Below are 26627 nucleotides of genomic sequence, written 5' to 3' on the forward strand. Positions count from 1 at the left end.
GTATCTTTATATCATACATAATGCAGATGCAATAAAAAAACAAGTAGATAACTAGTGACTTTTCGAAATATTTTAAAGTTTAAAAAATTTTTCGAAGATTTTAGACCCACGGAGCCAGGAAAGAACAGGTATTATTATTGTAACAGGAAGAACGCTGATGACAGAAGGAGAGGAGAAAAAAGAAAATCATTAAATATTTATTTCATCTAAGTTGAACCTTTTCAGGATAGAAGATTACTGTATAAACAGAATAATTATATATTAATTTAAATAAGGGTTGATTTGGAAGAAAAATATTGCTAAGTATGAATCGCTAAATCAGTGTTGTTTTTTTATGTCTAAATGACGTCACATATAAATCCATCATGGAGACTAGCATTTTCCTTCTACACAGGTCAAATACCTTAGTTTTCAAAAATAAAAGTAACAATTTAATCCTGTAACTATCCAAGTATGTTTGTTATGTATCTCGCCGCGGCTCCCACCTGTTCCCATCCCCTGGTCACAATATGGCCCATTGATAAAGGTTTGGTCGGACGTCAAAAATTCCTCCTAAACTTTCTTTTTAATTGATTTCTTTTTAAATAAGATAGATTACTCTAGCTGTAAGCAAAATTTCAGGCAAATTGCATACTATACTTATACACTGTGTTTCATTATTAGGTTCATTCCAGCGAGGCATGGGTTGATAAAAAAAAATATATGTTGAAAACTATTTCTTTTTTTTTAAATCCCTAATTAGGTTTGCGAGATGAAGGCTCAAAAAGAAAATAAATTTCCAGACCCAACGTTTGATAGCAGTATTCCGGACAAAGGTAGTCAACAAATTCGATTTTCCAACAATTGTTCAAGATAGATTTTTATTAACTTAAAATAGAATTTTTTTTTTTATCAACTTCAATGTACAAGTTGTTTTACTATTTGTTCGTAAATATGAAAAATATGTTGCAAAAATGCACAGTAAGGCTGATAATTTAATTTCAATATTTCACGGTCGCGTATTTTGTTGTTCTTTTTGTGGGCCAGGAAAAGTTATCATGAAAGAATAATGTTACTTACTTTTTGCTAATCTATTAATAGCTTGTTGAGTAAACCTTGTACTGAAATATAGATATACGGCTTATCTATATAATTACGTACCTACGTAAAAACAACAACAATAATTATTTAAAGAGCCAAAAAAATCACGTTCAGGTGAATTAAAAGAACATAGGGTAATTATTAACAATATTTATTAATTCAAAGTAGCTACAGATAAAGACAAATTTAAGAGTTAGGCTGAAGAGTTCACAGGCTGACACATACATGGTGCTACTGGTATTAAATCAATATTATTTTTAGTTAGCCATGATCTTCAAAAGACACCTGTATAAATTTGACAGCTGTCGGACTATTAGTTTGTCAGCAATTTTTGTTAGTTCAAAAAAATGGATAAAAAGGAATTTTCTGTGTTAATAAAGCATTGTTTTTTGGCGGAAAAAAAAAATACTGTTGAAGCCAAGGCTTGGTTTGATAAACATTATTCGGACTCTGCACCAGGAAAATCAACCACTGAGAAGTGGTTTGCTAAGGAGGCGAAATGAGCACCGAGGACGATGTACGCAGTGGACACCCAATACATGCTGTTACCGACTAAAATATCAAAAAAGTCCAAAAAAAAATTGTTGACCATAAAATGAAATTGATCGAGATAGCTTGAGATATACTCAAGATATCAAAGGAACGTGTTCATCGAACATATCGTGAATGAGCATTTGGGTATGCGAAAGCTCTGTGCAAACGGTACCCGTGCGAGCTCATAATCGACCAAAAACAACAACGAATTGATTATTACAAGAGCCCAAGAGGGGAAAAAAGGCAGTTATCTCACCCAAATTTTTTGTTACATTAACAAAAACTATGTATAATTACTAGTAAAAATTGATGAGTCTGCCAAGTATAGGTAGGGGGGATAAAAAATGGCGGCTTTTTAAAAGCTAATAAAAAAATTAAATTTTTCATTCCGAACTCTATATCTTAAAAAGTAGGAACAAAACAAGAAAACCTAAGAGAACGTCATTTAATGATCAGCAAATTTTCTAAAATATGAGTCCTAAAAGAGTTTACGTTAAATAGTTCTCGAGATATACATTTTTAAAAAGCAACATTTCATAAAAATGTTGTATGGGACGTACTGAAAGACCAGTAGTTAGTGAATTTATTTTGAAAAATCTATATCTCAAAAACCATTTAACGTATAGATATCTATTATCACTCAAATTAAAGCTAGTTTAATGAGCTATAAAGTAGCTTACTATGTCTATCTTCGTAGGAGTAATAGTTTTCATGAAATTTGCTAATATAAATTGATTTATAGTTGTTCGGAGAAATTTTTATTTGCCAAATTTATTCTCATATGTGAATATCATAAAACCTACTACCCCTACGAAGATAAGCGTCATTAACTACTTTATAGTAAGTTAAATTTCCTTTATTTTGAGTGTTGGGAGACATATGTGCCTCTTATGGATCTAGAAATATATTTTTTCAAAAATTCAACATTTTATAAGAACAACTAGAAATTAACATTTTGTGAGTTTATTTTGTCAAATGTCATAATAACTACTAGTCCTACAAAGATAAACATTATTAACTATTTTATAGTAAATTTCACTAGCTTTAATTTGAGCGCTGGCAGACATCAGTACGTCAAATGGTTTCAGAAATTAAGTTTTTCATAAATCAAATTTATTGTCCGTACAACTATAAATCAATTTATTTTAACAAATATCATGAAAACTACTATTCCTACGAAGGTAAAGGTAATAAACCTCTTTATAGTCCATTATACTAGCTTTAATTAGAGTTCTAATAGACATCTGTACGTCAAATAATTCCTGAGATATAGATTTCTCAAAATAAATTAACTAACTATTAATCTTGCAATAGATTTTTAATAAATTTTGCTTTTCAAAAAGCTATATCTCGAGAACTATTGGACGTAAATAACTCTTTTAGGGCTAGTATTTCAGAAAATTTACTCTTCTTTAAGTTATGTTCTCTTAGATTTTCTATTGTTGTTGGTAGTTTTTAAGATATAGAGCTCCGAATGAGAAATTAATGTTTTGAAACAGCCGCCATTTTTTATTCCTTCTACCTATACTTGACAGACTCATCAGTTTTGACTATTAATTATACATAGTTTTCATTAAAGTAATCAAAAATTGGGGTGAGATAACTGCCTTTTTTTCTTGTACCGGCTCTTGTACTAGATGATTCTGAGCAGTGTTTGGAGCTGTAATAAACCCTAATTTTTGCGTCAATATGTGACATTAGATGCAATATGGCTCCATCATTTCACACCGGAGTCCAATCGACAGTCAGCTAAATGGACTCCACGTGCTGAACCAACTCCAAAGCGTGAAAAGACGGCTGGCAAGGTATTTTGGGATGCGGATGGTATAATATTAATCAATTATCATGAAAATAGAAAAACCATCAACAGCGTTAAACCTTAGAAGGACGAAAACGCAGGAAAATGGTCCCAATTGAAGAAGAAGAAAGTGCTGTCAATGCACCGTGTTACAAATCAAAGAAAACGATGGCAAAATTTCATGAATTGGTCTTTGAATTGCTTCCGCGTCCACCGTATCCTCCAGATCTGGCCCCCCCCCCCCCGCTACTTTTTCCTGTTTTCCGACCTCAAGAGAATGCTCGCGGGAAAGAAGCGCCGAAGAAGAGTTAATCGAAACTGAGGCCTATTTTGAGCCATACTATAAAAATGGTATAGACAAATTGTATGACCGCTATAATCGTTGTATCGCCCTCGAAGGCAATTATATTGAATAATAAAATCAAATTTTATAAAAAAAAAAAAAATTCTTTCTATGTTAGCCTACGAACTTTTCAACCCAATTGTTTGAATTTACTTACGTTGCCTTGACATTAATGGGAAGACTAAGTTTGCATGTTTCTAAGCAAGGAATCATAATTAGGTTTATAGTCTGACAATGATAATAATAATGAGTCCACGCATTGCGTCCGGTGGCAAGTGTAATACCTAAATGAAAATATATTGTGCTTTATAAGCAGTGCCAGGCTGTCAGAATTATAGGAATTTATGACCTTTGTAAATTCTCAGTATACATTAAAATGTTGCTAGAAAGCTTTCTCTTCTACAGTCGCTTTGAAGTCCATGGTACACGGAATTCGACCCCTGACATTGCGAGCGAGCGACGATCGACCAAAATTGGCCTCGCGATCGACTGGTTGGCCACCCACTGCACTAGAACATATAAAGACACTTTTTTTTTTTTTATAAACTTTAAAAGGATTTTATAACTGTTAAAAGGACACAGGGAAATACTCTGTTCCATGAACTCTGTTATCAAAATTCTTACTTACTCAAATTATTCATAAAACATAACGGCTCCAGACAAGATATAGAGGGCCGTTGGTTATTACCCGAGCACTCTATCGATGACCGGGCAGAGCCAGTCCTTTGAGAGCGGAATTTTGTGGGGATCGGGTGGCTTTTGTTGACCTTGGTTGTTTACTCACTTCTGTTCCCAACAAATATTGGCTTTGGGAGCGAAACTTAAATCACTTTCAATCTTACCTGGCCACCGGTGGCTTTTTGTAGAGGTCGCTTTTATAACTAATACTCTAAATTAAAACCAAACATCGATAATTGATCAAGTCGCCTTTGCATTTTAAAGTACCGTCGGGTGGGTGCTAGTTTATAATTGATTTATGATTTTAGAAATATTGGAAGCACCTGGATGTATAATGGGTTCTTCTAGACCTCCTATTTTATAACTTATCGTTCAAACACAAAGACAGTTATTTTATTTTTAAATTGAGTTAATTTTTCCAATTGACTTAAATCTTAATTTTATTTTTATATACAAAAGAACTCAAAAATTAAATTCACTATCTATTGTGAGCCAACGTCTCATACCACTTTGTAGGACTTCATCATCGATAAAAAAGATAATAAACAACTAAAATAATGTAACAATGTAAGAGAATATATAACATGAAATAAAATTAAACTAAGTTGTGGCTAAATATGATTCAAAATATGTGAAAGTTTAAATAAAAATATATTAAAGAAAATAAATAAGAAAAATAAGATGTACAATAAAAATTATAAATAAATAAGAATTCCAAAAGGATATTAGACAATTAATGAAAAAGAAAATACTAATAATTAAAAAAGAAATATAAAAATATAGTACATTCTAAAAGAGAGAAATAAGGAAAAAATGAACGTTAAGAAAAAGAAAAATAATAAACAGAATAGGAAACTCACCTTTCTGAATGGAGGTAAGCACAAGAATGAGCTAAAGGCGGATACGAGGTACCAACAAGGTAAGGGAGTAGTGGCATTAGCCGTTAATTAACAAATACATTTTAAAGATAAAAACATAAAATAATGTTAAAGAAATGATTATATTAGGAAATTTAAGAAAATAATAAATATGTGCAAACATCAAATGATATTTACATAATAGAGGTGAGAAATTATATAAAAAATATATATAGATTAAATTCAAAAATGAATTAATGGGGTGTATAAAAAAAAAAAAAAATAATTTTTCAACCAAATGTTTGTATTATTATTTCTTTGATATAAAATACAATTAATACTCAAAGTATAGTCCATTGTTATCTACCGTAATTAGCCAATTGCTCGATCCCATGCTGATACCATTCTTTGGGGTGGCTGTCAAAGAACTCTAGGACCGCAATTTCAATTTTCAACTTCAACCGCAACTTCCGCAAAATTACCATTTTTTTTTCTCTTGAAGGAAATATGCCATGCATCGAAACATGTAGTAATCCGATGGTGCGAGGTCTGGATTATATGGTGGATGAGGCTAGAGTTCGAACCCATGAAGTCCTTTAAACTTTTCTTTGGTTCCACGGAAAGTGATTGCTGATTGCTGAGTAGTAAGTTCGTGAGGGACCAGTCTACTGATCTTTTTCATCTTCCCCATGGAGAGTAGATGGCGACTAACAGTATCTTTCGACACACCACGCTCCCTGGCTAGTTCGCGAGTACTTGATGACGGCTTTAACTCAACACCTTCCTGCAGAACCTCATCAATATCTATTAATGGTCTCCCAGAGCCCTTCCTCCTTTCCAACATCCTATCTCCACTGGAGGAAACCTTCCCCATTAAATTTAATAATTTCACGAGTTCCTTCAGCGGCTGTGAAATTTTTTTATCCAGAATCCCTTAAAATTACGAGAATTTCGTAGGACACTGTCATGTTTCTCCTTTGAAACAAATAAATAAACTAAGGCTTTTTTAAAGAAGTTGAATGGTATTAAACAAGCTTAGAGATTATTCTAAAGGGATTATTAAGTAGGGGTAAGTATTAAATAGGATTAAAATATTTACAGTCTTTTGAAATCTTGAATTCGATAAAACGGTCATTTATTTTTTATACACCCCATTAAAATTAAAAAATAGGATAAATATAATATAACTTTCTTAAAAAATAAAAAGATGTACAGTGAAAAGTATAAATAAAGAATTACAAAAAGATTAGACAATTAATGAAAAAATAAAATAAAAAAAGAAATATAAAAATACAGTAAACACCAAAAGAGGAATATAAGGACAAAATAAAGGTCAAGAAAAAATAAAAACAATGAATCAAATAGGAACCCCATCTTTCTGCATAGAGAGAAGTACAAGAACTAGGGAGTATAAGTATAAGAGTGGGGGAATTGGTGGTTAATAAATACGTTACATTTGAAAGCAAAAAGATATACAATAATGTCAAAGTAAAGAAAATATTAGGTAATATTAAATATAGCCTGATATAAAATGATAAAATGCATAGTAAGAGGAGAAATTATATGTGGATAAAATACAAAATTGAAATAAAATTAAAAGAATGGATTTAATAAATATAATATTCTGGGCCACCCGTAGCTAAGTGGTTAAGACACAGTCTTACCAATTTGATGTCTATTGACGCTGGTTCGAATCCGGCCTGGGACGTTGACTTTTGTCACTGAGTGGTGGTCCCACAAAATGAAGAACTTTGACCCCCAACCATGGTTAGGCAATATAGGACTCCAATGGGAAAAAATAATATAGTGAAGAAAAGAACAAAATATAAAATTTAATGAAGGAACAAAGGTGTTGTAACATAAACTAACAATAAATAGTTCAAGTACTATTTGAGTTATTTTGACCGCACCCGGACAAGCAATCACAAATTGGTAAGTCTGGGCCTAACCAACTGAACTACCGGCCACCATCTTCTTTTTGTACACGCGGTAAATCAATGATCTTCCAGTAATTTTATATTATTGATTTTAAAAATATAAAAATTATGTCAAATATGAGTTTACAAAATATTTTAGTACAAGAACCAGGAAGAAAAAAAACAGTTAGTTTACGTCATGTTTTGATTACTTTAATGAAAAATATGTATAATTACTAGTCTGCCAAGTATAGGCAGCGGGAATAAAAAATAGCGGCTGTTTCAAAACATTAAAAAAAATTAATTTTTCATTCGGTGCTCTATAACTTAAAAACTACCAACAACACTAGAAAATCCAAGAGAACATTATTTTAAGAAGAGTAAATTCGCTGAAATATTACCCTTAAAAGAGCTATTTACGTTCAATAGTTCTCCAGACATAGCTTTTTAAAAAGCAACATTTCTTAAAAATGAGGTGTAGATAGTTGACCGTAGATTAATGATCGGAGAAGTTTGCCGAGGGGTGCGGTCAGCAAAGAACAACATAAATAAACAAAACCATATTTATTTATTTTATGCCGACGTTTCGACCTGAGTTTCAGGTCTTCATCAGGGCTATAGTACAAAAGAGATAACAACAACATTTAGAGAAACATACAATTGAAAATCAGTATATTTCTTAAAAATATACTGAGAGATTAGTAGTAGTTAGTTAATTTATTTTGAGAATAAAATAAGCAATAATGAAATCTAGAAATGCTTTTTCTCAGGAACTATGTGACGTATAGATGTCTATTAGCACTCAAATTATAGCCAGTTTAATGTACTATAAAGTGGTTTATGACCTTTACCTTCGTACCAATAGTAGTTTTCCTGATATTTACTAAAATAAATTGATTAATAGTTGTTCGGACGATAATCATGATTTATGAAAATCTTTATTTCAGAAACCATAAGGCATAGAGGTATATGTTAGCACTCAAATTAAAGCTAGTTAAATTTATTATAAAATAGTTTATCTTCGTAACAGTAGTAGTTTTTGACAAAATAAATTCACAAAATGTTAATTTCTAGTTGTTCGTATCGTCATACAACAAGAAATTTTTCATATTTTAAAAATATATCTCTAGAACCGTAAGAGGCACATATGTCTGCCACCACTCAAAATAAAGGAAATTTAACTTACTATAAAGTATTTTATGACACTTATCTTCGTAGGGGCAGTAATGGTTACGATATTATCATATGAATACAAATTTGAAAACTAGTATTCTAACGAAAATTAGCTTCATAAACTACTTTACCTATTTTTCATTACTAGTAAAAATGCGAAATGGTTGATTATTCTAAATAAAAAAAATATTATATATTTTTTTAAAGGAATTTAAACTCGCCAACCTATTTCAAAGAGAATAAGACCTAGCTGAAATTTAAAACTAGTTAATTGTACACTGATATACCGAATATAACCAAAATTTTTATAGCCGTTTTTGGTAAATTAAAAAAAAAAAGGTGAGAAAGGTTTCCATGAAGCGGCAGTATTACAGTTGCTCTAGCCTCTGATATATGGCCTCAGAGATATAGCCTCCTAAATATGTATTTTAATTGTTTAACTATTTGGAAGGCAACTATGCTCACCATTATACAAAAATTAAATACGACGTTTTTCAATTTCAGGCACTTTTTAAGTATTGCTCGATTAAACTATCCTAAGTCTCCTCTTTCCATTTGAAGCAAATATTTCAAATAGTGAAATAGGACCGTCGCTCCCTGAGGGTCTTAGTGGGGCGGGTCCGGCCGTGAAGGATGGCCTGTTTTGTGTTATGGTCTCCTCTTGTGAGCCTGATAATAGTATAAGAGCCGGGAAGAAAAAAAGGCAGTTATCTCACCCCAATTTTTTATTACTTTAATGAAAACTATGTATAATTACTCTAATGAGTCTGCCAAGTATAGATAGGGGGAACAAAAATGGTGGCTGTTTCAAAACATTAATTTTTCATTCAGAGCTCTATGTCTTAAAAACTACCAACAACACTAGAAAATCTAAAAGAAAATTATTGAAAGATAAGTAAATTTGCTGAAATATTAGCCCTAATAGAGCTATTTACGTCCAATAGTTCTCGAGATATAGCCTTTTAAAAAGCAACATTTCATAAAGATGTACTAAAATATCAGTAGTTAGTTAATTTATTTTGAGAAATCTATATCTCAGGAACAATACAACACACAGATGTCTATTAGCAATCAAATTAAAGCTAGTTTAATGGACTATAAAGTAGTTTATGCCCTAAGTAGTAGGAATAGTAGTTTTCATGATATTTACTAAAATAAATTGATTTATAGTTGTTTGGACAATAAGTTTCATTTATGAAAACTTTATTCCAGAAAACATTGGACGTACAGATGTCGACTACCACTCAAATTAAAGCTAGTTAAATTTACTATATTATAGTTAATAATGTTTATCTATGTAGGCTACTACTCCTACATAGCTAGTTAAATTTATTATAAAATAGTTTATCTTTGTAACAGTAGTAGTTTTTATGATATTTGACAAAATAAACTCACAAAATGTTAATTTCTAGCTGTTCGTTTAGAATGTTTGATTTTTGAAAAAACATATCTCTAGATTCACAAGACGCACATATGTCTGCCCACACACAAAATAAAGGAAATTTAACTTACTATAAAGTAGTTTATGACACTTATCTTCGTAGGGCTAATGGTTTTTATGATATTCACATATGAATATAAATTTGACAAATGAAAATTCATTCGAACAACTATAAATGAATTTATTTTTAGCAAATATCATAAAAAATACTACTCCTACGAAAATAAACGTCATAAACTACTTTATAGCAAATTAAATTAGCTTTAATTTGAGAGGTAATAGACATCTGTACGTCACATAGTTCCTGAGATATAGATTTATCAAAATAAATTAACTACTGATATTTCGTTACGTTCCATACATTTTTATGAAATGATGCTTTTTAGAAAGCTATATCAAATTTAATCTACTTTTAATTATGCTCTCTTAGATTTTCTATTGTTTTGGTAGTTGTAAAGATATAGAGCTCCGAATAAAAAGGAATTATTTTTAACGTATTGAAACAGCCGCCATTTTTATTCCCCCTACCTATACTAGACAGACTCATCAATTATAGCTAGTTATTAACTTATTAATCAAAAATTGGGGTGAAATAACTGTATTTTTTCTCCTCTTGGGCTCTTGTACTATAAGGATCTCGAGGTCAGTGTACTGCGTGATGTTTGTGTTACCATGTCTACCTTGGTGGCATCAAATAACTTCACCTACCGACGCCTTGGCTCTTTGCTGTCTGGTATAGGCTGTACATATCCTGGACACCTCAAACCAAAGTATGCTTAACAACGAAAAGAAATTTCATTTACCTTATGTAAGGCCTAACTATATTTCATTTCGATATTCTCGACAATATGGTCATCTGACACATCACGTGACCCCAATTTTGAATTTATAATTTATCAATCGATTGTTTAACACACTGTATATCCATCATAGCATAATTAAAAATATTAATTAGTGATATTATTCTATATTTAAACTTGAATGACATAGGTGATGGACAATAACTTCCGAGGATTGGTCAACCTGCTGGAACTCCACTTGGACTGGAACAGCATCTAGTCCATGAGCTCCGGAACCTTCCAGCACCTCCAAGACCTGAGGACGCTTACCCTCAGAGGCAATAAGATCCATCAGCTATCGCCGAGGCTATTCGTTAAGCTAACCAAGCTGAGGACTTTGGACTTGAGTGACAACAACATACAGCACTTGGTCCCAGAAGTATTCAAGGATGTTCAGGTAAAGTTATATTCATTAGACTTACAGGCTTTATCTGCACCCAAGTTTAATTTTTTTTTAATTTAAATAAAATTGTATTAATTTATTTATTAAAACATCTACTATAATTTTTGATTGCATTTTTCTTATTTAAAAACAATTATATTAAATTATTTAAAAAAATTAAATCTGTACCGCTACGACCCATGAAGGGCCATGGACTCAGTACTTCATAAGGAAACACTTTTTTTAGAACAACGGTTATACAAGGAGGTGATTTTTCCTAATCATGCTCAACTGTCTGATTTTTGCCCAATTAAAGCTAGACCCTTTAGAGGCTGGGTGGTCCTCGTGAGGGTTCCAGAACCTCGAGGGTTCACTCACGGCTACAGTGTAACAGATAATAATTATCTGCCATATCCGGATTCGAACCTGGGTCTAAAGAGTTAGTAATATAATGCAGAGGTCACCAAAGTCGTGGTCCAAGATAAAATTTCGCTGGTCCCCAGAAAAATGTGGAATACGTTGATACGTTACAGAAAATGGTTCCATAATTTTCCTACTCTAGTAGAAGGGTTCCATCGGCTAAAAAAGGTATGAATATTACTATTATAGTACATCAATGGTCCACTACCATTACACAAGTATATCATTATACACTCCTCGTCAAAAGTATTGCAACTCTTTGAAATATTTTAATTTTACAAAAAAGTCTGTTTTTGTATAACAAAGAAAGGTTCTAAAGTCTATAATGAACATTTTGAAACTGGAAATAAACAAGTTTTATTAAATTAAATTACTATATTTCTTCCAATAAACAAAAAAGTTAGACAACGTACTTTTAAAATTTTTCTTTTTTACAATTTTAACTTTTAAATTACATTTAATAAGACGTATTATAGTATATTATTATACGTCCTCTTGCTTTAGTGACTTCATGCTCTTGTCTTAGCATAATTGTAAACAGATTTTGAAAAAAATCTTGGGGTATATTGTCCCACTCCTCCAATACAGTTGCTTTTAGCATTTCAAGGTAGTAGGAGGTAAATTTCGTGACTGAACCTATCTTTTGAGATAATCCCAAACGTGTTAGATTGGGTTAAGTTCAGGACTTCTTGTTGACCAATCAGGTTCCCATAAACATATCTTGCCTTGTTGTTGTTGTTGTTGTCTGGGGCTTAAGGGCGTAAAACCCTGAGGTCATCAATGCCCATGTTTCGTGCTTTATTTTATTTCTATAATTCTATTTTACTTTAAATAATTTCGAAAAAAAAATTTAAATAATTACTTCTGTTGGTATTTTTTTATTACGTATAACAGATTTTCTGGTTTAAATCTTATTCAAAAGGCCATTCCTTTTTAAGAAAACTAAGACCATTTCCACGTTCTTCTGGTCATCATTCAGAGCATCCGATACACTACGGTCCTATTCCCAATCTACTCAAGTTCGCAGAATAAAAATGGCATTTTTCAAATATGTGACTGATCGTAAGTACACTGTTGCAGTATTGACATTTTGGAGGTGGCTGCTTACTGATCAGATATCTATGAGTTAAACTCGTATGACCTATTCTCAATCTGGCAATAGCTACCTCCTCCCTGCGATTGGAACGGTATGATGTGGTCCATGGTTTAGTGGTTTTTTTGATGGTTTTTAATTTGCTTGGCGGGCTTTCATCCCACATGGCTTGCCAACTAGATAATATCTCATTTTTCATTGGAAGACTTATTTCTTGTGGTGTCAGAATGGCCGTGCCCTGACCTGGAAGAGCAAGTGCTTGTTTAGCTGCAATGTCCGCCAGTTCATTTCCAGTGATCCCTACGTGACCCGGCACCATCTTGCCTTGTGAAGACGGGCATTATCATGGATGTGCACTGATTCTTGAAGAATCATTTTTACATATTCAAGGCCACTAACTCTTTAGATTGGCACTAACTCGGTACGTGTGCCGTAAGATGTAAGATGTGCCGGCCCAGAACATGATGGAACCCACCCCTCCTCACCTTCCCCAAATGGCTCAGTTTCCAACGTGCAACACTGACTATACAGTTCTCCAAACTCTTTCCCGGGCAGAAGGTCTGTTAAGGACCACTCTCGTCTCATCAGTGAATAAAACTTGTTTCCATTCCCCCAAAGTCCAAGATTGGTGTTCCCTTGCAAATCTCAATCTCTTGACGTGAAGAGGACCTTTCAATGGCCTTCTTCAGCTGAGGTTTGGCCCTCTCAGGCTCCGAGATTAATATCCCTCGGACACCAGCGATCAAGTTATTAATGGATGAAGCTGTAGTTTCCGAAATGCTTGTATTTTAATGAATCGGTCATCTATGGGATTAGTAATCCTGGGACGCCCTGACGTTGCTTCAAATGACTACTAGTCTTCAATGTACCTCCTTGTACCTTTGTATTGTCCTAGATAGTGAAAAATAGTGAATCCCAATTAAATTAGCTATATAACGCTATGATTAAACGATTCTTTGTGAAGAAAATACATTTTAACTAGACTAAAGAGAAAAGAGAGAACAGACTTGAGGCAAACGAAGGATAAACATGGACTGAAAGGTAATATAGAATGAATAAACAAAATTTCCATCGTTTGTTAGTAAACAGTGAATAACAAAGATTTTTCTAATCCCTAATATCTCTCATTTCATAGATAATATCACTATAAATCTAAAAAAAGTATGGATTAAGGTTAAAACCAGGAAAATCTTGATAATTATGGGGGTTGCAATACAAAAGCAATACTTTTGACGGTGAGTGTATAATATTTTATTAAGTAATTACACAATGATATATAAGTTTTGAGGTGTAGATAGTTAAACGAGCGGAGGGCTTAGAAAACAAACCAAACTTCCTTTAGCTGAGACACTTTCCAAAGTTAAATTTACAACAGTAAAAAACTTTGGACTGTGTGTTGAATTTAAATACTTCCTATCTATCCCCTAGCCAATTCATTCAACTACTTTATAAGATACCTAAATATAAAGTGCACTTGGAAAAAAAACTCTTTGAAAATAAAGCATAGCAAATCCTTCTCTAGATTTTTAAACAGGGATATAAAGCTAGAAGTTGAACTTTCGAAACTACGTGATCTCTTCGAAAAGTTTCTACAAGTCTTATTAAGCGGTTCTCTTAGGCAATAGTCAGTTATGTATTTGAATGCTGTAGTGTATCTTTCAGCGATCTTAAAAGCACATGGATTAGTGCTACTACCTTGCTGTTTTTATCTCATTATTTCTCTCGTTTTATATCTTCTTATATTCTTGTATGGAGATCTTCGATTATAATGGAGGGTTACGCTTCCAGGGCGAATTAAGGCAGAAGGCGTGGTCTATTACTTTCGCAGGCGTCACATCCGGTATACCATATTTGACAATTAATAGGCCCTGCCGCACGCCGTATGGCAGAAATGGCTAGGCGGGGAATTGCAAAAAAAAAGTTGATAGTTACTCAAAGCGTGCTCACATTTTGTTATTGATATTGGTTTTTTGAACTACTATTAATCCGCAGGCTCTTTTTTGTTATAAATATTAAATATTCTAAAAAATAATGTTTACTGTTTTTACTTTTATTAAATAATTATTTATTTGTATCAAACTTTATATTTTAATGTTTTCTTTAAAAGAAAATATTTTTTTTTACTAACTTTCTAGAAAAAATGACTTAATGAGTTAATTCAGTTATTAAGTTAATATTCACTCCTTGTTTTATTACAGTAACTATGTTTAGGGATCCTTAATATTCACATTGAAATGAGTCAGAAGAGAACAGGGAAAGAAGCACGAATTTCTCGATAACGGCTAAATGGATTTTAATTATATATAAACCTAATTATTGGAAATAATATTTACAACATTCTTCTATTCACTTCACATTTGCGATTAAATGAACTGTTTTACAGATAATTACATTACTGTGCGAAATCGATATGGCATCAACGTAAAGTTGCCTTCAAGGGGCGTGGGCTACCTCCCCCCCTTTAGCGTCATTTTGGCATAGCAGAAAAGTGAGGTTATGGCACTAAGAAAAGAGTGAAGTAAGGTTATAAGAGAGGCCCAGGTTCTTGTAAATGCGTAGCGCTTAGAATAAACAAAAAGCATTTCAATTAAAAAATATATAGTTAAAATAACGTAAGTATTGAAATATAATTTACTTTTTCAATTCCAAAGCTCCTGGGTACGACCTAATAACATCTCATATCCCAAAACTTCTTCCTCAAAAAGCCATCCTATTCTTCACCTACATATATGACGCCATACTCCGTCCACATATTTTCCTAACCCATGGACATTATCTATTGTCAAAATGATACCCAAACCCCAAAAGCCGCCAGAATACCCATCCTCTAACCTTCATATCTCTCTATTACCTATCATGGAAAAAATCCTCGAAAAACTCATTTTTAAACGCCATTATCCCATCCTTGATTCCATCATATAATCCCTGATCACCAGTTTGGATTCCGAACATCTCACTCTTCTATCCAGCAATTTTATTGTGCGGTTGTCGTTGTTTCGTCTTTGATTGTCGATTTAGAACAGGCTTTTGATTGAGTCTGCCACTCAAACTGTTTTACAAATTTCGGAAATTCCTACCTCATACATACATTTTCATCATCCTTACCTTCCTATATTACAACCCCCGAAGAATGGTGCCGAAATTGGAGGATAAAAGTAAATCCCATCAAGTAACCTTTACTCAACGTCGAAAACCTACCGCTGCCCTACATAATACTTTAATCACGTTACTCTACCCCTGTAGAACAGATCCACTACCTTAGACTACATCAGGGCAAATGACTAAGATGAAATCTTCAAATAAGACTTAAAAGACAGAAAACTATGATTCCGGTTATTATAGCACTTACTAAACAAACGGTCTAAACTTCGAACTCATTACAAAGACTGATCTACTTGAATATAATAAGAACTATCTGGACATAAGGAGTTGTTTTGGGGCTCCACAAAACCTTCGAATTCCTCCCGTATCCAATCCTTTCAATCTAAAATCCTCAATGCTACTTACTTTTTCACAAATAAAATCAGCCATAAACACCTTAATGTTCGATATATAACCGATCTAACTCGAAGCAGATATCAATCCTTCCATAACAAACACCCTAACCACTCAAACCTACTAGTTTCTAACCTTGCTTCCTCTTCCATTCCTCACAATTATCCGACGCACCTGTTTCATATCATTGTGATCTTGCATCAAATTTACTGGATGCATTTTTATGTAAATACAGTGGTAAATATCAATTAAAAAAAATTTTTTTCGATTATGGATATAATAATAAAGATGGCTGTTGTACACAAGACAGTAAATACAGCAGTATATCTTATATACTGTAAAAGCTGATGTTATCTCCAGATAATGAGCCCCTTATATGGCTCTATTAGTCTTACTCTATCCCAACTCTTGTCCTACGTATTCAATAACAATTCTGTATTGATTTTTTATACAAACAAGTTTTGCAGAGTTTAAAACTTTGCTATTGAAAAAAAGATTTCAATTTTTCTCCAAATAAAAAAAAAAAAAAAAAAGACATTTAGTTAATTTTTAAACGATATTTATTTTACCTTATACTTTATTTGTTTTTTCAGGAACTGAGGACATTCTCTTGCAGGCGGTGTAACCTGCGGAACATGAACCCTCACATTTACAGCCTCCTCTCCAGCTTGGCTAACCTAGACTTGGGTGAGAACCAGTTCAAGTACTTGGACAAGGAGGAGTTCAGGGACTTGAAGAAACTGACTTCGCTTAGGCTGGATGGCAACCACTTTCCGGTGGTCCTCGAAGGTACCTTTGCATCTCAGGGACGACTCCAGTACCTGGACCTCAGTCGAAGCCAGATCGCCAAAGTTACCAACCACGCCTTCGATAACCTGACCGCTCTGATCGAGCTGGACCTCAGTTACAATAAGCTCGATCGCCTCGAGCCCGTTACCTTCCAACCGCTTGCACCCAATCTCAGGTCACTCCTGGTGTCGGGTAACAACATTAGGGTAGAGGAGTTCATCCTCGTGCTCCGAATAACGTCAAAGCTAAGGTACTTGGCTATGGCTGACCTAGATGTCAAAGAAGGACTACCGCTAGGTCTGCTGGCTCATGTGGAATCACTAAAACACTTAAACTTGTCAGGCAACGGTCTGACAAGATTTCAGTATCAATTGTTGTCTGTCGTTCCTAAGCTCTCATTACTGGATCTGTCAAGGAATAGATTGCACTCCTTGGATGAGGGATCAGTGGCAAGGATGGAACTCATCTCAACGGTCTACCTCCAAGACAATCCTTGGGCATGTGACCTCTGTCACATCATGCCCATGTTCCATTCCAATGCAAGCTGGATGCCCTCCGTGATCTGCGCACTTCCTAACCATCTTCGAGGCCGTTACTTGGACAGCCTGAAGTCCGAAGAATTGAGCCTCTGCAGCAGCGGTCTAGACTACAAGGAGGAAGGCTTTGCAGGGCTGGCCCTCACCCACAGGACAAGACTGGGGTTGATAGCAGCGGGTTCCGCGGTAGCCATCCTCGTCATCACAATGGCTGCGGTCATAGCGGGGCTGCTGTACAACAGGAACCAGACTGCCTTCTTTTACAACAGCGAGCAGAAGTCAAAGGAAACACAAGACGTCTGCAACAGCTTCGTCGCTGAGAAGAAGTTGTCGATCGCTACCATCGACGAGATCACCAAAGAACCTGAACCTGAAGACCAAACCAAGGTTTCCTGAGGGTCAGCCCTGGTTCTGGCACAGGTCACTGTTGAGATCGACCAGAAGTGTTGCCAGAACTGGGTCGTCTTATAACTTAAGATTTAAATACGTGCCAAATAATTAAACAATAATAAACGAAACAATATTGTGCCATGGATTTCATAACGCCTTTTAATAAAAAAAAAAATTAAAAAATATTTAATTTGGGAATAAAATATTACGATTTTTATAGACAAGTGATATTTCGCATGTATTATAGGGTCTTAACATCTATGTACACTGAGAAGCAGGGAAAGTGATTTTTATGTGTTTTTAATTATGTTTTAACATAAATAAATAATTAAAACCATAACGTACTTTTACAATGAATTAAAGTTCACTCTTCAAGGTAATAATATAACTGATGAGAGACTTATAGCTATTTCTTCTTTAATTGGATTTAACCTCTCTGTTTAGTCGTAAGGTTTTTGCATTGTTTTATATAAGCCAGGATCGGGAGGAATTTATTTTCATTAACTAACTTTTTATGATACTTGGACATTTCTTTCTTCCTTTCAAAGTCTTTTATTTTAATAAAACCCTAAATATTATAATTAAATATCATAATAACACCACTAATAGAGAGAAATGTTTTTTTCGGGAATGCTGCCTAAACAAATCGGCTAGATGTACAAGAACCCAACAGGGGAATAAAACGCAGTTATTTCACTCCAATATTTGATTACTTTTATGAAAACTATGTATAATTGCTAGTCAAAATTAACAAGTCTGCCAACTATAGATAGGTGGGATAAAAAATGGAGACTGTTTCAAAACGTTAAAAATAAGTGCTTTTTCATTCGGAGCTCTATATCTTTAAAACTATCCACAACACTAGAAAATTTAAGAGGACATTATTTAAAGTAGAGTAAATTTTCTAAAATATAAATCCATTTGACGTACAAATGTCTGTTCTCAAATTCTGTCTCTGCACTCAAATTGAAGCTAGTTTAATGGACAATAAAGTAGTTTATAACGTTTATCTTCGTAGGCGAAGTAGTTTTCATGATATTTGCTGAAATAAATTGATTTATAGTTGTTGGGACAAATTTGTATTTGCCAAATTTATATTCATATGTGAATATCATGAAAACTACTACACCTATGAAGATAAGTGTGATTAACTACATCGTATTAATTACATCTTTAATACAATTTAATACAACTTAATCGTAATTAATTACATCGTAGTAAGTTAATTTTTTTTTTTATTTTGAGTGCTGGTAGACATATGTCCGTCTTATAGGTCTAGAGATATATTTTTTAACAGTTGGTGAATTTATTTTGTCAAATATCATAAAAACTACTAATCCTACAAAGATAAACGTTATAAACTATCTTACAGTGAATTTAACTAGCTTTAATTTGAGTGCTAATAGAAATCTATACGTCACATAGTTCCTGAAATATACATTTCTCAAAGTAAATTAACTAACTACTAATCTTTCAGTACATTTTTATGAAATGCTACTTTTGAAAAAGCTATATCTCGAGAACTATTGGACATAAATAGCTCTGTTAGGGTTTATATTTCAGTAAATTCACTCTTCTTTAAATGCTGTTCTCTTAGATTTTCTGGTGTTGTTGGTATTTTTACAGATAAAGAGCTCCGAATGAAAAATTAATTAATGTTTTGAAACAGCTGCCATTTTTTATTCCCCATACCTATACTTGGCAGACTCATCAGTTTTGTCTAGTAATTATACATAGATTTCAATAAAGTAATCAAAAATTGTGGTGAGATAACTGCCTTTTGTTCTTCCCGACTCTTGTACTAAGAACACATACTTATCAATTTATGATTGGATATAAAAGTTTAAAGTCACTTATTTGATAGGAACATCTTCCCAGAAGGGTCAATGAAGTTACGCCGACAACCAGAAGTGTCGCTCTGTGTCTTTTCTTCATAGGTCAGCTTTAGCTCTATCTCTTTGCCATAGGAGGGCGGAGTTATCTCTTCAATTCTTCATTTAAAGGCTGGAATCTCTGATTAGCTCCTCTCTCTGAAGTTTGATTATAAAGGGAGGCTAATAGTTCTAGAGTTACCAATTAGTTATTTTTCGGGCCTTCCCTGAGGCCCTTTCCTGAAGGTTTTGACATTTGGTTGATTTAATTAAGCGGGGGTACGCACTTTCCTACCTCGTCTTCCGCCTAAAAGCTTCCTGGAATTCCTATTGAGGGCCTGTTTACTAGTACCTAAGCCACCATACCCAGTCCCCGAGACCACATCTCGCTGAGGTCCCCCTCACCTTCAAATATTAAAACATCCCACCCAATAGTTAACTATCTCATATAGAAATTCGAACACCCACGTTAGAAAAAGGTTGAATTATAATCCTCACGTAATGCTGTTATTTTATTAATCCATGTTTATATTCAGTTTTAGAGGGAGTGGGGGGAAATAAAACCCAAAACAACTCACATAGCTCCACCTAAACTAAAGAATATCTAAAATATTTCATAGGTAACATTATTTATTAAGTTTATTGTTTTACAAGTAATCACACAGATATTAAATTTTCAAATTGTACGATATATTTTTTATAGTTGTTCATATTTTCTCGGAAGTTTAAAGAAATTTCATTACTTTGCCTCTCAGTGTAATCAGGAATTGGATGGCTATAAAGGTGATGTAATAAAAAAAAATCTAAATTATAATTTGTCATTATGTATATTAATTTAAATTAGTTCGTTTCAATAGCTCAGAATATGTGCCAATTATCCAGTGCTAACTGAAAAGTAAAGGAGAAGAATTTTTCTTCATATGAGAAAAATTTCTCATATGCTCGATCAGACGCATTTAATTAAATATTTTAAACTAGGTATTTTCATGTATATAATAATGTCTAAAACCATTGATGTAATCATTACAATTAAAATCATATTTTTATGTGCTGTTAGATGTATGCTAAGTATTTTTGTTAAGTGAGATGATATTGATACTACTTTAAAAACATATCAGTATATTTTAATTGATATTTTAATATAAATTTATTCTAAAAGCTGCAAATAGAACAATAAAAATATGCATTTTGTAAAATATTTTGTTTTATGAAGTGCTAGGCTAAAGCAGTGGTTCTAAAACAGAGTTTTACAGAATAATTTAGGATTGGACATTTCATCTCGAACTCTTAGTTCTGAATTCATTCATTAATTAATTGGAGAAGATGGTCGGAGGATGCGGTCAGCAAAAGAACATAAATAAACAAAAAAATTATTTATTCATGACGAGGTCTTTGACCTGAGTTTCAGGTCTTCATCAGGGCTATAAAACAAAAAGAGATAAAAACTATCATTTAGAGAAAAATAAGATGAAAAGAAATAGTATACTAACAAATTTGGAATTAAACAAAATAGTTAATTGATAACCATGTAATATAATTCCAAATTTGTTAGTATACTATTTCTTGTAAATTTTAAGTTTTCTAAATGATGGTAATCTCTTTTTGTTTTATAGCCCTGATGAAGACCTGAAACTCAGGTCGAAACATCGGCATGAATAAATATTTTTTGTTTATTTATGTTCTTTTTTGCTGACCGCACCCTCTGACCATCTTCTTCAATCATTAATCCACGGTCAACTGATGAATAAATAGTTGACCTAGGATTATATATGAGAAGAAGATTGGTGGAGCGGTCAGTAAAGAGCGTAAATAAGTAAAAGCTTATTTATCAGTGTCAACCAGAATTTCAAGGTACTTGGTATTGGACTTGCCTCTAGACTTTGATAAAGGCCTGAAATTATAGCCGAAAAGTTGGTACTAATCAATTAGTTCTTACTTATTTGTGTTCCTCACTGACCTCATTCCAATCGTCTTCTTCTCACAAAATATTATAATTATCCTAAAAACACGACAAAGGTTAAAAATTCCAGAAAATACGTTTAAGTTCAAAAATCATACTAACACACAACAGTTTTCATATCAGGGCGCGGAATATACTGCACGGGAGTTTTCCTGGATGTTGAACAAGCTTTTGATCGAGTCTGGGCATCCAGGTCTGCTCAATGAACTTTGTGAATTCCTACCTCCTTCATATTTCCTTTTAATCCGCTTCTACCTCTCTGATAGAACCTTTAAAATAAATCGTAACCTACCCTACTCATCTCTCTTTTCTCATTCCGCCGGTGTTCCTCAAGGTAGTATCTTAGGTCCTAGTCTTTATACGACTGACATCCCAACCCACCCTAAGTCCTAACAACATACGCTGATGACACATGTATACTGTGTGTAAACATAGAACCTACTAATGCAAAAACTGGAGAATTAGAATAAACCCTGACAAACCCCACCAGATCACCTTTACTCTCCGTCGTAAACCTCTACCCTCCTGTTCTACAGTATCCTTTTTAAATGCTCTTTACAGTATGCTTTTTTAACGCCTGTTGAACAGATTCGATACTTGGAATCCACATACAAGACTGAAATGACAAGAAACTGCTCGTAAATTTCGATTTCTACAATACTTACTTGACAAACGCTCAACTTCCTATTCACGATAAAATTGAATACTACAATAATCAGACCAATTGGATACATGGAATTGAGCTCTGGGGATCTAACAAAAACCATCAAATTCCTTCCGCATCCAATCCTTACAATCCAAAATCCTACGTAAAATCCTTGATGCTCCTTATTACGTTACAGATAAACCCCTCCACAAAGACCTTAACATCCCATTCGTTATAGATTTGGCCCAAAACAGATATGCGTCTTTTCATTCCAAACTTCGTACCCATCCTAACCCATTAGTTCTTGATCTCTAATCCTTAACAATCCCTGATAATCCTCTGAGGCGTCTGAAAATAAGATGGCCACGGGACTTTCTAATTTAAATTAAAGCTTGAAGTACCACCAGTGGGTGGTTCCTTCCCAAGATTTTCAAGTGTTTGAAACATTCATCCAATTGACTTATTGTATTTATTATTTTGTACAGTTGTAAATTACATAAAATAAATAAAAAATATTCAATGATAAATAAATAAAATAGAAAAAATATTACCATAAATAAACTTCCATAAATCGTTATAATTTAAAATTAGAATCACTAAAATAGTTCATTGGTTCAATGAATACAAGTCGCTAAATGAGAAATGCCAACTTAATATCACATGATTATTTATTTAAAATACCTATTTCGTAATAAAAAAAAAAAATTATGAAATCCGTTTTAAAATTTACAACGCTATTGAAGTTTTCTGAAATATATATTGCCTCGGAATATTTTTTTTTTTCCTGAGCCTTTTCATTGTTTATGTAATATAAGAAGATTTTTTTTTAATTTATCTTAATTTTAGAATAATTATAATATTTTAATATTTAAAGGTTTTAGTCTGGTTACCATAACGAAGTATTTGGAGCTGGACACCAATTATTTTTGAGTAATTGTTTTGGTATTTTAGTTATTATATACTGTTTCTAGATGGCAAGTCCTTTAACGGTATAATGTAAGTTTTTCTGATGTATAATAATACGCCTGAAAGGGCGAACGTATGGCAATATTATTAAATAATTTTTTGAAAAGAAAATTGCTTTTTTTGTGTATTTAATGTTTAAGATTGGTATAAATAAGTCAGCAATATGATGTACATTAATTATTTTTATTTTCTATATGTTTTATGTATTTAAAAAATGGTGGATAAGTAATTTGTAAATATTGTAAATAATAATTAAAAATAAATATTCAAGACCTATAAAAATGGTACTCAGAATTATGCAATATATTTTTTTAAACCCTTTAAATGTTTTCGAAGCAGGCATTATTATATTGTGAATTGATATTGTTTCATATTTAATAAATTAAATTTATTGTTGATTTAATAAATTAATATATAATCATAAAGTTTTTATTTTATATACGATCTTTCCACTTTCTTGAGATTGGTTATTATAATTTAAATAAAATCAGATGTATCCAAATTGAAAAAAAAAAAAATTTATTTCCATACAAGTCCAACGTTTCGGCCAATTTAGCCATTCTAAAGGGCAATTTATCACAAAACAGCTTTTATTTTATATTGATTTTTAATAATTTTAGCAATTAACATTATTATTAATAAAATAGCATACCTTAAATACCAATTTACACTCACATAAAACATTTAAAAAATCATTTTGAAAACTAATCTGCCTAGGTCACCAGTTTCAGCCAAATGTGTCCTATGAGATAATAAAACATTAGGGAATCATATTAATTAACTATGAAGCTATCCTTAGCCTATGTCCAACCACCCATTTTGTCGCTCTTTCATTAATATTAAAACTTTTAATTATAATTAATTTAACACAATTTGCTATCATAACAATATTTGTAATCTTCCTTACACTCAGGTCAAGCATTAATTATAAATATTAACATTAATTTTTCCCCGTCTGTAAACAACGACCCAACTAATGCATTACAGACAGACATAACATCTATTGAAGAATGGTGTCAGAACTAGAGAATCAAAATTAATCCTGACAAATCCCACCAGATCACCTTTACTCTCCGTCGTAAACCTCTGCCCTCCTGTCCTACAGTATCCTTTCTAAAAACTCCACTAACGCCTGTTGAACAGATACTTAGGACTCCATCTTGACAAGAGACTTACTTGGAATCCACACACAAGACTGAAACGACCAAAAATTGCTCGTAGATTCCGATTGTTACAACACTTACTTGGCAAACGCTCTAAACTTCCCATCCACTAAAAAAAATTAGTATACACTACGATAATCAGACCAATTTGGATATATGAAATTGAGCTCTGGGGCTCCACCAAACCATCAAATTCCTCCTGCATCCAATCCTTACAATCCAAAATCCTACGTAAAATCCTTGATGCTCCTTATTACGTTACAGATTTGGCCCAAAACAGATATGCGTATTTTCATTCCAAACTTCTTACCCATCCGAACCCATTAGTTCTTAATCTCTCATCCTTAACAATCCCTGATAATCCTCTGAGGCGTCTGAAAATAAGATGGCCACGGGACTTTCTAATTTAAATTAATGCTTGAAGTACCACCGATGGGTGGTTCCTTCCTAAGATTTTCAAGTGTATATGAAACATAAAACATATTTACTTATTGTATTATTATGTACAGTTGTAAATTACATTAAATAAATAAATAAAACAAAAAAAATTGTTACCCATATTTTTCATAAATTAACTTTGGTTAAAACCTCTGCATAGCGTTGGTTCAGATTTCTTCTCAAACTGGTGATCAGGGCAGAATATTCTTCAAAAAGATTTAAAGACTATTCTGCACGATATTAAGATTTGTTAATGTAAATTGGTATTTAAGGCTAATAAAATAATAATGTCAATTGCTAAAATTATTATAAATCAATGTTTAATAAAAGCTGTTTTGTGATAGATTGTCCTTGAGGATAGCCGAAGTGGCTGAAACTTTAGACTTGTAAGGAAACAAAGAATGATTTGAGACTTTAATATGAATATATTTGATATTATTTAAATAATAAAGTTTGTATTTCCTTATTCCATATTATCATTTTCTCCATAAATAAATGTAAAGAGATGTGAGGAATGGTACCTAACGAGATTCTTGCCCATTGAAGAAAGTCCGCTGATGTAAATAATGCTGGGGAAATTGAAAGCCTGTCCCGAGCAAAGCGAGTCATGACCTGGGCATCGAATTCGTTCAGGAAATTTAATTTCGCCGAATCATTTTTTCTGGAAAGTGGAGGCGCTATGAATTTCAAATCGTTTTATGGTTTATGAACTGAAGGTAGTAAATTTCGAAATAATTAAAGCGATGGATATTCAATAAAATATTTATATAAAAAAAGATCATATAAAAAAAAATTATTTTATCGAATCGATGTTTTAGATCAGTTATACAGGCTTTTGAAGTCTGGCATCCGATGCATCTTTACAAACTCTGTAAATTTCTACCATCTATATACTCGTTATCCACCCCCTATCTCACTGATTCAATTAAAAGTAAATCACAATGCTTATTCATTCCAAGTCTCTCAATCTGTTGGTGTTCCTCAAGGTAGTATCCTTAGTTGGGACTGAGAATGGGTCCTCTGACATCCTGATCCACCCTAACACTGTCCTCACCAAATATGCCGATGACACACCGGTAAAACTAATATTTGTATAACTTAGATTAGCCCAAGAGTGAAACTCCGGTAACTTAGCGAACTGTCTACTCTACACTTTTGTTAACCAGGCCACCAAGGTTACCTGAAACTTAGATAAATGACAGTAGATCGCGCTAGTATTTTCTAAAATTCAAATAAAATATGCGTTTTTTCATTCCAAAATCCTTACCCATCCTAACCCATTAGTTCTTAATCTTTCATCCTTAACAATCCCTTATAATCATCTCAGGCGTCTGAAAAGAAGATGGCCACGGGACCTTCTAATTTAAATTAATGTTTGAAGTACCACCACTGTGTGGTTCCTTCCTAAGATTTTCAAGTGTAAATGAAACAGTTCACATATTTACTTATTGTAATTTATTTGTACAGTTGTAAATTACAATAAATAAAAAATAAAATATTGCGTTATTATTATTGGCACGACAGACCGTAGAGGTCTAAAAAAGGCCTCGCGCGATGTACTACGAAAATACATTGCGTGTTTCTGGACGTGGTTTTCATAGGGTGGGTTGGGTTCGTCACCCCCACGCCTATTTTTGTGAATGTCACCCATTGACTAACGCACCTCACAAATGCCCGGGGGCAGGCAGTAAGTGATTATTGTATAATTATAAGCTTGAAAAAATATAAATATATAAAAATAGGACCGGGGACTCGAACTCTCAACCTTTGGGCTAGCAGACAGGTGCATTACTACGCTGCTACCGTCACGTTTTTCTAT

The 26627-nt window shown here is 33.0% G+C and overlaps 1 protein-coding gene and 1 long non-coding RNA gene across 2 annotated transcripts in view; one reads left to right on the forward strand and one right to left on the reverse strand.

The window, feature by feature from the left end:
* The window catches only part of LOC106689942 (uncharacterized), a 57428-nt gene that overhangs the window by 4105 nt on the left and 26696 nt on the right, over nucleotides 1-26627 (reverse strand). The window lies entirely within an intron of this gene.
* Nucleotides 10744-18570, forward strand: LOC106689940 (carboxypeptidase N subunit 2). The gene is made up of 2 exons (XM_014435167.2): nucleotides 10744-11056; nucleotides 16643-18570. Exons 1-2 carry the CDS (start codon nucleotides 10883-10885, stop codon nucleotides 17768-17770), a joined length of 1302 nt encoding a protein of 433 aa, XP_014290653.1. The 5' UTR covers nucleotides 10744-10882; the 3' UTR covers nucleotides 17771-18570.

Source organism: Halyomorpha halys, unplaced genomic scaffold, assembly GCF_000696795.3.
Source record: "Halyomorpha halys isolate HHAL.00 unplaced genomic scaffold, Hhal_1.1 Scaffold1527.1, whole genome shotgun sequence".
NCBI lineage: Eukaryota > Metazoa > Arthropoda > Insecta > Hemiptera > Pentatomidae > Halyomorpha > Halyomorpha halys.